The 14,691-nt window shown below is 49.5% G+C and overlaps 2 protein-coding genes and 1 long non-coding RNA gene across 4 annotated transcripts; 2 read left to right on the plus strand and 1 right to left on the minus strand.

Annotated features, from left to right (window-relative positions):
• Nucleotides 1-1,081: 1,081 nt before the first annotated feature.
• On the plus strand, nt 1,082-4,673 carry LOC133226175 (uncharacterized). 2 transcript variants are annotated; one of them, XR_009729435.1, is made up of 3 exons: nt 1,082-1,182; nt 3,191-3,299; nt 4,387-4,673. It is a non-coding gene; the product is annotated as an uncharacterized LOC133226175 (long non-coding RNA). The 2 variants fall into 2 exon arrangements; XR_009729434.1 differs by lacking the exon at nt 1,082-1,182 and adding an exon at nt 1,547-1,603.
• A 5,077-nt stretch (nt 4,674-9,750) lies between these two features.
• On the plus strand, nt 9,751-10,540 carry LOC133226096 (pre-mRNA-splicing factor ATP-dependent RNA helicase PRP16-like). Its single transcript, XM_061379235.1, has 3 exons — nt 9,751-9,844; nt 10,010-10,128; nt 10,274-10,540. Exons 1-3 carry the CDS (start codon nt 9,806-9,808, stop codon nt 10,356-10,358), a joined length of 243 nt encoding a protein of 80 aa, XP_061235219.1. The 5' UTR covers nt 9,751-9,805; the 3' UTR covers nt 10,359-10,540.
• A 635-nt stretch (nt 10,541-11,175) lies between these two features.
• Nucleotides 11,176-13,209, minus strand: LOC133226089 (polyamine-modulated factor 1-binding protein 1-like). Its single transcript, XM_061379231.1, has 5 exons — nt 13,059-13,209; nt 12,527-12,715; nt 12,234-12,389; nt 11,979-12,146; nt 11,176-11,289 (listed from the first exon to the last, which is right to left on the minus strand). Exons 1-5 carry the CDS (start codon nt 13,149-13,151, stop codon nt 11,176-11,178), a joined length of 720 nt encoding a protein of 239 aa, XP_061235215.1. The 5' UTR covers nt 13,152-13,209.
• Nucleotides 13,210-14,691: the final 1,482 nt, after the last annotated feature.

Consider the following 14,691-nt stretch of genomic DNA (forward strand, 5'->3'; position numbering starts at 1 on the left):
GCGCTATATTTTACACTTTATTGGAGAACGGTTTGACATAGCTAAACTGCTTATTTTAACTACAAGGTCTGGGGCAAAATATAAGAGTGTATCTATTAATGAGGATGAAGATTATTGTGAATGCGTTATGCCACGTGAAAGCTATGCCTATTGTAATTGTGAGGTATTGCCTTGTGAGTGTTATGGTAAATGTTGGGATTGTGGAAAAAGGTTTGCTTACAGTGCCGAGAATGAAAGCAGCGTCTAATAAACAATAATAGGATAAAAAGAAAAAGGGGGGATTGTGCTAAACTATAGACTAGGGTATTGTTTATTAAGATTTATGCTAAGCCCAATGTAAAGGTTAGGCAACAAAAGATATGAAATCACTTATGCAAACAGCCACCAGACACAGCTTAAGCAAGATAAGATAACCGCAATCGCTTACACAACTAAACCAGATACCGATTGTGCAAACTGAAGATAACTGCAAGATGCTCCAGGAAATGGAAGAAAGTGAGATAACAACTCCATAAAAGGACATATGAGTAAAAGGTCAACTATGTGAAGCATGCGCAGAGTACCTCCACTACTTCATGAACATGGAAGTAAAGATGTATAAAAAGGGGCTGTTTGAACTGTTCTTCACGGCAGTTGGCGGAGCGCAGACTCCCCTGTCGTCCAGCGCTGCTTTTGCTCATATTCTACTTGCTATAATTAATAAAATTTTAATTGGATTATGATCCGTTGTGGTCTCAATTTATGACACCGAGGAGGTCGGCGACGAGAGCACCCGGAGCAGCCACGGCGTTCACAGGTGGGTCTGCGGTGCGGGTGCTCGGTGGCACCGGGTCTTCCGCGGCTGCCGGATCCCCTTGGGGGAATGAGCGTGAGCACCGTCAGTGTTATAAATAGTGGCTCAAATAAACTGACTAGAGCCAGGCCAATGAATCAAATTGGTTTATTGAGCAAGCGACAGCAAGCAAAACAGCGCTGGGCGGCCGGGGAGTCTCTGATGATGCAGCTGAGACCTTGTGTGTGCAGCACACACTGATCATGCAGCTGAGACCGCCATGAGCCGTGGCCTAGCAACCGGCCGTTGCCGCAGCCCGCTCCAGTCGCGGCAGGCGGGAAGAGGCGGTGGCGCCGTCCCCACGGGGCGGGCCCGCTCGGGGCCTGGTGACACCAGGGCAGCGCAGGCAGGTGGGCTCTTGACAAGGGTCTGTAGGGACAGAACAAGGGGGAATGGCTTTAACCTGCCAGAGGGGAGATTGAGGTGAGCTCTTAGGCAGAAGCTCTTCCCTGTGAGGGTGCTGAGGCGCTGGCACAGGGTGCCCAGAGAAGCTGTGGCTGCCCCATCCCTTCTGGTGCTCAAGGCTGGGTTGGACGCAGGGGCTTGGACCAACCTGCTCTAGTGGAAGGTGTCCCTGCCAATGGCAGGAGTTGGAGCTGGATGAGCTTTAAGGTCCCTTCCAACCCAAACCACTCTGTGGCTCTATGAATCTATGATGTGTGCACAGTAATAAAAATCAAAGGCTAAATCTCAATCTTTTCTTTTCCTAGTAGCGATGAAATCACTCCGTTATCCATGCTGGAGTACCTGTTTGTACCCGAATGACAAGGGGTATGTTGTCTTTTCATGTGCCTAATCTTTTGCTCTCTATAGGAGAGACGAATAGTGAGCTAACCACCTCAGCTAGACCTTTGCTTTAGCACCGCAGTTTGTGAGCTGTGGCTTTGGTCTCTCGTAGTCAGCTCAGATACAAGTCTTCATTTCAGCTTCTCAGAACTTGCTATATGAGTGCCTTAATTTAAAAAGAAAGCAACAAATTGTTGCAATTGTCTAAAAATGTGATGATTGCTTATATAATAAAGCAACCACTACCTATTGGTGAGGCTAATTTGCATGATAATTAGCATTGCACTCTGTATCTTGTAAACAGAGAACGAATTACAAGTTTCAGTCCCCAAAAGCACGTTTTAATGACAGTGGCACAATCCACAGAGTGGAAAATAATTAAAGGAAATAGGACACAGTTCCACGATAACAAGATTGCAAGCCTTAACAAAAGAGGAGTGCTGGAGAGAGGCTTATTTAGATACCACAGGAGCTCTGCCGAGTGTTTGGCATGGCTCATGACTGTATCTGCTCTAAAGGAACGTTTAGTTTCTGTGTCAGAAATTCAAGACTCCAATGCCTTTCTTTGGTCATTGTTTAATTTTAGCAATAGCCTGATAGCACAAAAGTCTCACAAAAGCAGCAGATTTGTTGTGACCCTGTTTATGTGCTATTCCTTCCCCATCCTTTCATGCACACGATACTGACCAGAATTTCTTTCCCTTGGCAGTCCTTAGACACGCACTGCCTTACACAGAAATATGTATCTCGCAGAGGTGGAGCAGTGACATTTCTTCCCATACACTCTTGTAAAATAGGTATGGTGGGTTTTGCTACTTGGCCTGTTTCTCAGTATCTCCCGCTCCACCTCGCAGCGTGCCACTTCTCAAGCAGGGAGACACTGAAGTCCTTCACTCTATAGCGCATCAAGGTAGCGGGTACTGGGCTGAGCTGCCACTTGGAGTTATGATGCTGTAGTGCTGTGGAGTTCCCCATAGTCACTTACTCCAGGAGCCTTATCTCTTTGCACAGACTCGAGCAGTAGATCATCTTTGCTGGTCAAAGAGCAGCAGCAAGTGTTTCTGCACCCACTTAAGGCATGGATGAAATGTAAGTCAGTTCCAAGATACAAAGAAGCAGCAGGGAGGCCCTACTAATAGCAAGGAATTTTACATGGCAGAAAGTCTGGGTGTCCTTCATATGGAGACTGATGATTCAGTGTTGGTATTCTTAGGTTTTAGCCAAGGATGTCTGGAAACACCTTACCCCAAATGCAAGTTCTAGCAGCTAAGGTGATGCAGAACTTTCCTTATTATATGTATTGACCTTCCCGGATCAGAGTTCCCAGTGCCAATTATTCACCATAAATCCAACTGCACTGGTGCCACTCCTCATTTCCAAGTGAATCGCTTCCAGCTCAGGCATTCAGTTGTTTGCAGAAGACTTTAGATCTTCAGAGGAGGCAAAACTATCTTTAATACATTTCTCTTTTACTAAGCAGTCCTTAAATCCACTTGCATTCATTGCTCAATTTAGACTTCTGAGAGCAACTCAGTGGATGAACCTGAACCCTGTTTGTTCCCCTTCCCTTAGGATGCGCATCTCCTGCAAAACTGCTTGCTCCAGTTCCTAAATTGCTACAGCCCCTTTGCTACACTGTAAAATGACCAGAGAGCCTGTCAAGATCCCAGAACTGGGACAGGTACTACAGGAGTGTGTTCAAGACTTGGTCTATGTGATAGAGACCTTAAGGATGGAAGAAAGAGCAAGAGGACGCATTGCAAAGTGGAGTTCCAAGCAAAAGGGTAGGAACAATGGAGAGCACATTGTATTTGCAAGATTAAGATAGCTTAATTTGTATTAATATAGTTTACTTACAGAAATTCCTTTCCAAGAAAAAGAGGCACACTCAAACATATAACTTCAACTTTTGACAGATTTTGGGGAGGCATGATTCTTTATCTGGCCAGATTCTGTCTCTCATCACTGACAGGCCATTAACGATTAGCCCTGGAAGTTCTGCCTTGCAGGGAGTGGAGGCAGAGACCCTTTGTGCATGGGTGGAGCGGATAGCTGGCTGCAGTTAGTCGGACACAAACGATACCTACAGGAAAATGGGAAGTTCATTAGAAGTCCTTTATGTGGCCAGCTGGAACTGTGAGCGGATGCCTGGGTGGATGTAACACGCCATAACAACATCAAGCCATTCTCCCTGTGTAACAGCAGGGATCCCATCCCCAGCTGGTTGTTCAGGGTGCTGCTCAGGGAAGATGCTCTTAGACCTCTGCTCAAGTCCCAGTAGCCTATGGGTTCCCCAATCCTGGATACTCTCTGTGGGAGCAGCAGTCCCTATACCAAAAATCTCCTGCTTTTCCGTGGAGGGAGGGCTGACCTCACTTGCCTATGGTTAGCACAAGCCTGGCCTTGCCTTTGCAGAGGTGAGCCCCACTGGGGCACTGGTGGTCTCCATCTCTCAGGATTTTGGCAGCTACTTTCTGGCAGAGGGAGACAGGCCAGAAAGACCCTGACTCATCCCACACTGGGAAACCAGGAAGAAGCTGGGCATCACTGAGGAAGCAGTGGGAGGCTGCTCTTGGGGCAGAGCCAGCTGGGAAGAAGGGAGCCTGGCAGGTACCCACTTTGCCCTCCTATGCATGGGGCTGCAGGCTTCTGCACCCCACGCCAGCTCCACTTGGGCATCCTTCATGCTTATGGGCAGGTTTGGGGTTTGGTGCTTCTGGTTATCAGATAGGGTTTTAAAGTGGAAATATATTCTGTTTTATCCTCAGGTGTTCCTCTCATCTTCCTGGCACCTACACCTGTGAAAAAAAATTCCTGCTTTGAAGGACACTGCGTTGTTAATAGGCCAACATGGCTTTTTGAGGAAGGCTTTGCATTTATTCCTGAATGAAATCAAACTGCAGAATCATCAATAAAGTACATGCAAAGTTGATAATCTGTATGTATAAACATGTAAAAACAGATTTCCTTCAATAAAATATTCTCTTACAAAATTTGCTTTATCCTGCTTTTTGACATGTAACATTTATTTCAGTCTTTATGTAAGTAAACCAACTGTTATTAACATAAAATTAATTTTACCATCAGCTGATGTTTCAACTGCCTAAATCAGCAGTGAAGGTTTATTTTCACTACTGCTTTTATTTGTTACTCTTCTGTTGCTTACTTCTGATTTTTGTCTATTTGCTTATCATTATAGGTGGCTGAATTCTGAAACAAGCATAATCAGAACTCAGTCACAACAGAATCGAATATGTGACTATAGAAGCAAATAAGTAATTAAAAACTGGTCTGATTTTGAAAATCTTCTGTTCTTTAGCTTCTAATGAAATAACAGGTGATTTTGTTAAGAAATTTGCATTTCCTTGAAGTAAAACACAGTACCAAAAGACATCTTACTTCAGACTGCAGTCATCTCTAACAGTTTTAACATACCATCAGAACCAGGAATTGCACAGGTTGCATATCATAGAATCATAGAATGGTTACGGTTGGAAAGGATCTTAAGATCACCCAGTTCCAACTCGCCTGCAATTGGCAGGGACGTCTCGCACTAGACCATAATGCCCAAGGCTCCATCCAACCTGGCCTTGAATGCTGCCAGGAATGAAGCGTTCACCACTTCCTTGGGCAACCCATTTCAGCGCCTCACCGTATCAAAGATTTATTTTCCTGTTATTTTCTAGCTAAATTAATCTAAAAGCATCATAAATACAACAATTTCTGTTTGATGTTAATTTATGTCATTTTTATATCTAGGTTCTGATATCGTTAAGAATGATGGGATCTATTCCAAATCCTTGTTTGTTTTCCCTAAGTAAAGCCGATACAGCCTGAAAGTTCACATCCAAGCTAACGGAACTATTGTGCCACAAACTGCAGGGCCATGGAGTCATGACATGTCTATACCAAGCCGTGTAGAAAACAGAACTGCGAAGTAATGCAGAGAAAATTATACAGTTATGTATTCCATCAAGTCCCTTTATAAATACTAGCAGTAGCATTAGAGCAACAACAGCCCAACTAAGAGCTGTTTACTTTTGAATGCTTTTCAAAACCTGAAAACTCAGTATTCTCCAGAAGAATATTTAAAGTAGACTGTGAACTCTGTAATAGAGCAGTGCCTATGTAATACAGATAGATGGGATTTGTGTTTTGCCTGTGAAAAGAATAACTGTAGGTTTGTTAACTGAAGTACTATAATCAGTCATCTTAAATTAAAAACTGTGAATGCTTTAGTAAATTAAACACTCCTGTAATTATTTTATAACAAGTAACAGTTACTTCAGTTTAATATTGGCTTTCTTAGTAATTGGCACTTTTGAAACTCTACAGAAATAGCTATTGCAGTAGAAATGATTGCACTTCATTTAAGTTAATCGATTTTTCAAATATAAAGCCATATAAATGAGGTGTAGTTCAGGTCGCCTGCATACTACAAGAGTGTGCTTATAGTCAGGATTAATCTGCGTTTTTTACTGCTTTAGGTAAAATCGAGATGAACCCATCAAGACCCTCAGTTATTAAAAATTGTATTCGTATCAGAAGAGGAGCTTTCCATAGAACAGCTGCAGAAGGCTCCTTCATAATATCTGCAGTACTATTGGGACCTGAAGCTGATGTGTTTCCATCCACCATGGAAAATTATTAATCTTGATGACATAACAAAATCTGATAATGTCATTTTATCATGGACTGCCTCAGGAAATTATTTATACAAAATTTCATCAATAAGGAATTAAAGGATGAAAATACAACCAGTGTTAATCACTAGCACATTCGTTCCATTTTTATTATTTTAATGGAATTATGAATTTAAATAACAATACAACTCTATCATAAAATATTTGTGAACTGGTTACTGTGTGATAGCCCAATTCCAAATACACTGCTATGTGGGATTAACCAAGCACCTCCTATAGAAATCAGGAACTACCTAGCTGAGAGATCTCAAGAAGTATCTGATAGGGAATCATCATCTACTAGACATTCCTCAACTGATTGTGAATCAGGGTGTGGGGTGATGCTATGAAATACTTTAACAAGGAATTGGAGTAAATATAAAGTCGCTTTTGGACAAGTTTCTTCAAGTATGAAGTGAAAGATGACAAGACATAGGAGAGTCACACAGAGTAATCTGGTTATTCATCTAAAGGCAAATGATGACATTTAAAATGTGAGACTTTCAATCGCAAATACAGAATTTATTGGCATTTTACTGTCTCACTGATCTAATCTGGTTTGGGTTTTTTTCTATTGTTTCAATTCCGCACTACATAATGCATTGTTCAGATTTTTTTCCCAGGAAGTTCCAAGTGTGCTTTTGCAATTATTTCTCTTATACAATAAATAGCAGAGCATAGATAAGCTGAAGAGGCATAAGAAAACTGAATTGGGTTTTTTTAGTTCACAGTAAAATATGAACTATTTCTTCCTAAAATTAACAAGTAACTAAATGCCGCCAACATATCTGATACAAGTGTACTTGCATAGAACACCAGTGTCTTGTTGTAGACTATTGCACCTCTTTTCAACACAAAGGCAGTGTTGGGAGTGAAGAGGTGGTGTGCATCCACCAGGGAGTGAAAGCTTTGACTTTATGGAAAGTGTAGTGTTACCATGGTGGGAGCCCCCGGACACTGACTGGTCAAAGGGGGGAGCTGCTCAGGAGTGAAGTTTAAGGGAAAGTGAAACTTGTGCTGGTTAACCTATCATACATATGAGGTGTGCTGTTTGGCTCATTAGCAAAATCACTGATGTAATGCAGGTCCTGTTGTCTGACTGCTGAGATCCACAGCTGGCTGTCACGCTGGTGGCCATGCAATGGGGGGAAGCGAATGACCTGTGACACCAAGATAAGACACGCTTGGGACTCCATGTAGTCAGATGGGAAGAACCAAACTATCCTAGCTGCTGTAACAAGAAGATAAGATGTGCTTGGGACTCTACATACTCGGATGGGGGAGGTGAACTATTCTGGGTTATCATAACAAAGTCTTCTTGTGTTACAGGCAGTCATATAAATAAGACTGATAAAGCCATCACTTTTCTATCCAAGAATCTCCCAGTCAGAGACAAGTAATGGGGGTGACTCAGAGTCTGATATTTTTGCTATCTTTTCAGCTCTTGCAGCTGATAAAAGGTTCTACAGTATGGCTAAATGAGAATGGCTATGAGGATCTGGTTGTTGCAATTAATCCCCAGGTGCCAGAAGATGCCAACATAATCCTGAACACAATGGTAAGAAAGTCTGTATATGCTTTGTTCCCTGGTATTTGTGACTTGACTCTTCTCCTTGGAAAGTAGCATGAATCAGGTCCAGCTCTCACTCTTGTGTTTTTCATGTTGTTTTGACTTAATCATGGATCAATCCCATAGTTACTAAAATTGTAATTTGTCTTGCCATATGTTGTTGCTGCTAAGAGCACTAATTCTCTCAGACAATGCTGTAATATCTCTGTTGGGAGGCAGAGTGAGATTCCTTTAAGTAGCTTTCCAAATTATGTTTACCTGAAAGAATGTCTTACTAATGCTTGTTTAATAGCCATCGATTATACTAGTGTTCTTTCATTAGGTAGTATGGAGTAAAAGTGGACACTCTCAAGCGGGTCACTCTCAAGCGATGCTGCTGTACTTGTCACTGGGGCTGGTGTAGCTGCCGTGCTTCCTGGCTCTCCCACCACCAGCTTCTCTTTTCCTGAGTCCAGCTCTTCCTCCTCTGCCTTGCTGGGAAATGCTGCGGGGTCTCCTGCGTCCTCCTGGGGCTCGGCGGGCGGCTTCCGGGGAAAGTTCTCGGCCGTCGCGGGGCTGGGCTCGGCCGCGGGGCTCGGCTCCTCCGCTGCCTCCTCCCGCTCCTCGACCGCCCCGACCTCCTCCACCGGCAGCCGTCCCCTTGCAGCCTCCGGTCCCGCTCCTGCTTGGTCCCCGGGGCCGCTCTCCCGGGCCGCTTCAGCAGCCACCGGCTCCCGGGCCCGCTCTCCCTGGGCTCCCCGCAGCCTCACGCAGACGGAGGCGAGAGCGAGGGCCAGGACGGTGAGGAGCAGCCGGACGGCCAGGGACCAGTCCACGGCCACGTCCGTCCCGCCCTGCTGCTGGAGCCCACCCGTATTACAAGCCATTGCCATAAAGTACAGTGAGACAGGAACCTTAGCCCAAGCCCCACACTTGATAAACACTAACACAGCAAATACCGGCTCTAAGTAAGTTACAACATTCTGAAGCTGTGAGATCAAGAGGAACAACTCTGAGAGCCAATAAATCAGCATTGTGACGAGTGACTATTAATCCGGTCAGATCTGTCGTTATCTCAACCCCTTTGAGCCCCACGTTGGGCGCCAAAAAAAGAACTGTCGGGGTTTAACCCCACCCAGACAGCTTTCACTCACTCCCCCTCCCCTTCTTGCCCTCCCCCTACTCCTGGAGGGACGGAGAGGAGAATCCGAAAGAATGCAACTCCCACGGGTTGAGATAAGAACAGTTTAGTAACTAAGGTATAACACAAATCACTACTGCTGCCACCAATAATAATAATGATAAAGGAAATAACAAGGGAAGAGAATACAACACCCCATCACCAGGCGACCGATAACTTGCTCCCCCCAGCCCGACCAAGCACCGACCGATACCTCCTCCAACCCTGCAGTCCACCTGCCCTTCCGGGTAACTCCCCAGTTACATCCAGGGCATGACGTGCTGTGGTATGGAAGACCTCTTTGGCTCATTTGGCTCAGGTGTCCTGCCTCTGCTTCCTCCCGGCTTCCCCTCCTCCCTGGCACAGCATGAGGCTCACAAAGTCCTTGGCCAAACCAAAACATCATTTTTATCAGCTCTCTTCCCAGCTGAAAGTCAAAACACAGCACTGCACCAGCTACCAAGAAGGAGAAAAATGACTGCTACTGCTAAACCCAGGACACCTATGTGGGACATGTTTGAACTTCTTTGCAGTCTCACCAAGTCCAGCCCATAGCAGCTTCTGAGGCTGGCAGGAATGATCTGGAAGGGGTGTAGCCCCAGCATGAGAAGTGCCATCAGCAAGTGGGAGGCGGGGGGGGAGCTGCCACGGCTCTGGAAATGGTGCCCAGGCTGCACAAGTGCCATCCTGCTACTCTGGCCTTTCCTCTGTCCCTGCAGGAATACACGCAGTGTGTCACTGCTGTGGATGGAGAGTGGCTGGCAGAGCTGGGCCCCATGTTCTACAGTATCAAGCATGCTGGCAAGTCACGTCAGGTGAGTTTCCTGTGCAGGATGAGCTGGCAGACAGCAGGCCCACTGCATAGCTGCTCTACAGCAGGGTGTGTGCTCTTTGACACGGAGGGAGCAGGCCTGTGGGCCTGCAGAGAGTCTGCTGCTGGCCAGCTCTGCCTTTCCCTGACCTCCCCTGCCCTGCTCCAGGAGAACCGCCGCCGTGCCAAGGAGGAAGTGTCTGCCATGGAGGAGATGGCGCTGGCCGAGGAGCAGCTGCGTGCCCGCCGGGAGGAGCAGGAGCGCCGCAACCCTCTGGGCAGTGCCAGGTAGGTGCTGGCCCTGCCTGGCCGTGGAATGCCTGCTGAGGAGCAGGAGTAGTGAGCTGCATGGAGCACGCCAACTTTCTCATGGGTGCTGTGGTGCAGGGAAAGGTTACGTATTCCACTAATCACCCTTGTTCTCTCCTGGCAGAGCTACTAAAATCTACACCCCTGGGCGGAAGGAGCGGGGCGAGCCCCTGACACCAGGACACACTCCAGCACGCTTTGGCCTCTAAGGCAGCAGTGCCCGTTGCTTTGAAGCTTAAAGACTTTCAGGAGGAGCTGAGTCTTAGGAGTGTGGCCAGCCTCTCTGATCACTGTACTCTCTGAGGCACTCTACAGCTTGTGGCCCAGAAAAGATATGGTGCTTGGCACTGATTTTGCTACAGAACAGAAAAGACTTTATTTTGTTTAAAAGTTGTCTAATCCTTGCTTTGTTTTGCGCTGTTCCTGTCCCTTGGGCAAGAGGGGGGTGGAGACAGTCCTGCAGAATTGTGTGGGGCTGGTAATGTGAAGTTGTTGCCCTGTAGGACACGGGACAAGGCACAGCGTTACACTGACCTAGAGGGCAAAGGCAGTTCTCCCACAGCCTCTGCTCAACTGCCCACAGGGCCAGCCCTGTTTCAAGCCAGGCTGTGCCAGGAATTCTCACCTTCAGCTGCTCACACTGGTGCTGCTGCTCATCTGTTCCAGCCACGAGCTATGTGTCTTCTTCCTGCAGTGTGTCTTGAACATGCCTGGAGGAAAGGGAGAGGAAATGAGGGGATGCAATGATGCAGAGACAACCCTGATCTGCCGGCATTTCAGGAGCTTGGCTAGTCCAGCAGTTGTCCATCTGTCCCATATATTCCTGCCAGCAGCAGTAACTGCTGTTTGGGACAGCTCAGCTTCACTCCTGTGTTCAGAACTTACTTCTTTCCACCTGGCAGCTCTGCAGTCTGGATCTTGTTCCCTGGTTTCTCATTTGAATGCCTGAAAACAAGGTACGAGCTGGGTGACTCGGTGTGAGAAGGCGGCAGCCACCTGCCCCTGTGCTTTAGTAAGGCTTCTCACTCACGTTGGCTCCTTCACACACTGGCTGATGTTGACCAGCAACAGCTCCGTTTCCTTGTGCAGTCTGCCACCGTTGGAGCATGCCGGAGCTCGGGCAGAGCGCAGGGTTTTCACCTGGCAAGAGTGACCACAGTGCCATGTGTAGTCGCAGTGGCTGCGACTGCACTTCCCAGCCTCCATGAGCTAAGGGCTGAAGGCAGTTGGAGAACCCAGGCTGTGCTGGACCAGTGGCCTGGGCTGAGCAGAGGGTTGAGAGGGTGGTGCCTCAGGAGACCTGCTTTGGAGCACCACTGTTAACCTCAGAACTACTGCCCTGAACTGCTCTTCTAACATGGCAGCTCAATGCTGAGGTGCTTCCTTCCAGCAGCTGAGTGAGGAGGGCTACTATAAGGAGAAGGTGGTGGGCTTTGCTGCTTTCAGACCCTCGGCTTCCTCCCTTGGCAGCCTGGGAGCTGCAGAATGCTGTCCCCTGTCCTTCCCTTTCCACCTCTCCGCTGCCTGTGGACCAGGATCTGTTTGTCATTCCCTGGTACTAGGGGCCCATCCTGTGCTCCTGCTCTTGGGCTGTGGTGCTGCCTCTGTGGATTGGCTGAGAGACGGCGGACACTTTGTGACCAACCCAGACGTTTCAGCCCTAGGAGATGGCGGTTGTGAAGAATACAGCTGAACGAGGGACATGAGAAGCAATCCCAGCCGTCTGGTCTTAGCCGAACTCTGAGGCTTGTACTCAAGTTACCCAGGCTGCAAGGCCTAACCTTAGGTTATTAAGGGTCAGCTCTTTCTAACCTCTTTCTAACCTGTACCTGCTCCATGGCCTTGCTGAGCTGTTCCTTGAGGAAAGCCAGCTCCACCTTGCAAACAACCAGTTCTCCTTCTCGCGTATCCAGAGCTTGGGCACTGTTCTTGTATCGCTCTTGCCAGTACCGGACGTGGCTCCTCAGCTCACGTACTGTCTCCTGGAGGGAATGGGCCTGTTGGTGGCACAGAGAAGCAGTGAGAGGGGCACAGGCTGAGCATAGACTCCTGGTGCCCTGTGGGAAGGCCCAGGACATGTTTACCTCTTTCTGACACTGCTCCTGGGACCGCTGCAGCTTCCTCAGCTCCCAGTGGAGCTGCTGCTTCTGCTTCACATAGGCCGCAATCTTCTCCTCTTGCTTGGCTTCCTCTTGCTGGGCCTGGGCCAGCTCTGCCTGCAGGGTGGTCGTCTCCCTCACCTGTGTGCAGAGTCAGGGGAAAGAGAGGGTGCTGGCCAGGCCATGGCAGGCTGGGCTACCCAGGGCCAGTGCTGCCCAGGGCCAGAGTGAGCCCTGCACCAACGGCTGCCCTACCACTGCCCTGTCCCTGCCGTCACCTGCTGCAGCAGCTCTGCCATGTGCTTTTTGTTGGAGGCCACTTCTTGGTGCAGGACCTGGATGGTCTCCTTGGCTTCACTCAGCTGCTGCAGATTTTGCTGATGCAGGGCCTGGGTGGCTCTCAGCTCTTCCTGCAGCTGAGCCAGGTGATGCTGCAGGTCCTGGCTCTGCTCCTCCTGTGTCCTCAGCTGAGAGAAGGCAACGCATCAGGGAATGCAGCATTGCTGTGCTCGAGTGAGGTCTGTGCCCTCTCTCCTGCTGCTGATCCCAGCTCGCTGTCAACTCCTGCAGCATAGGCTTTGGTGCAGGGCTTTATTAACTCTCTTGAGGGTGCTCGTTCACTCCTTTGCCTGCAGCAGCTCTTGCTACAGCTTTTCTTTCCCATCCTACTGACAGCACAGCTGTCAGCTCCCCTTGCAGCTCTCACGGCGTGGCAGCCTACTTGGCGGGCCCTAGGTTACCCACAGGGGCAGAGGAGACTGGGGCCAGGCTGATGGAGGGACCCCACAGCAGGTCCTGCCTGCTACCTACCTGCTCCCTCAGGGTTTGGAGCTGTTTCTGGCTCCTCTGCAGCTCCTCTTCAGCATGGGCCGCAGCGTGCATGTGTTGCAGTGCCTGCTCCATGGCCACCTGATGCTTCTGCTGCCACTGGCTCAGCTCTGCCTTGAGCTGCTCTGTCAGCTCCCTGTGGGCACGGTCACAGCCTGAGCTGCTGCGGTGCCCGGCTGCCTGCTCGTGATGGAGCAGGCACAGGGAGAGCCCTGCTGGGCTCCGGCTGTGTGTGGCTCACCTGCTCTGAGCCTGCTCTGCTCTGCTCCTGCCTGCTTCCTCCTGCAGTGCTCGCAGAACAGCTGAAACCTTGCAGCCTTCATCCTGCTGTGGGTCCTTCCCCAGGCACGGCTGCTCCCCTGTGCGCTGCGGGGAGTCCAGGCTGGCAGTGCCTAATTCAGCTGCTTGAGACAGCGTGCCTGGCACTGCCTCCCCCTGTCCCAGGGATGAGACACTGTGGTTCTGAGGCGTTCGTGGCTCCTGTGCCCCCCTGGCTGCTTCCCCCCAGGCTCAGGGCCTGCCCATCCTCCTTCCCAGGACTGCACAGGCAAACCCTGTCTGCCCCTTAACTCTGCAACTGGGGATGACCCAAAAGCACAGGGAGCTTCTGGTGACCGCACGGTCTTGCCATTCCCCATTGTTACACCAGGATGGACAGAGTGTTGCAGTGTGTGAACATGCAGTAACTGATGGCAGGCACTGCCTGCTGCCTCCTGGGGTCCTTTTGCGCCTCATCCTCCAGCCACACGTACAATGGCCTTTATGGGTGCCAGATGTCTCCTTGCTGCTGCTCTCTGCCACTGGGGCAGCACTGGGCTGCAGCTCTGGCTGGGGCCACCAAGACTGTGGCAGCTCAGGGTGCTGGCTGCAGGCTCCAGCCTTCACATGTTCCAGCCCAGAGGCCTTGGATGCCCCCTGCTTGCTCACCCCACCTTCCTCAGCACTGCCTGACTCAGCTGCCCTCCCCAGCTGTGTTCTGCGTCGGTACCAGCACTTCTTGGCTGCTCTCTTCTGCCTGCAGCACCTCATCTCTGCATCTACCATTGCCTATGTGAGCAGCACTGCTGTATGCTGTGTGCTGGCCCTGTCTGGCCCTGTCTGCCAGCACTGACCTGTTCCAGCACCAGTGTGTGCTTCTCCAGGATGTTGTAGCTGGTGTCCGCATGGCCAGGGGCAGCCACATCAAAGGTGACCTCTGTCTGCACTGCCTCATCCTTCCGTTCCTGGGGAGAGGTGCATCACTGACCTGGGGCTGCCCAGCACTGGGATGGTGCCCAGAGTGTCAGTGGGGCCCTTAGGAGCTGCAGTCTTTCAGCTCTGCTCAGCTGGGTTTACTGGGCCATGCCAGCCATGCCTGCCCCATGTCTACCCATGCATACAGGGTGAGGTGCTAACTCATCCCACATGTGGCTGGCAGGATATATCCTGCCTGTCCCTGAGCACTGATCACCAGCAGTACCCACATGCAGGCTGCTGGGCAGGCATGGTGCCTTGCCCAAGATGTAAGCACATGGCCAAGGGTTGGGGACTCCTTCAGCCTGGCCTGTGCCACCCTTCAGCCGTACCTTGCCCATCACCACCTGGAACTGCTGCCTCAGAAAGACCAACTCCTGCC

This window comes from Neopsephotus bourkii, unplaced genomic scaffold, assembly GCF_033783945.1.
Source record: "Neopsephotus bourkii isolate Nb327-2 ecotype Australia unplaced genomic scaffold, CSIRO-AGI_Nbou_v1 NB_1768, whole genome shotgun sequence".
Lineage (NCBI taxonomy): Eukaryota > Metazoa > Chordata > Aves > Psittaciformes > Psittacidae > Neopsephotus > Neopsephotus bourkii.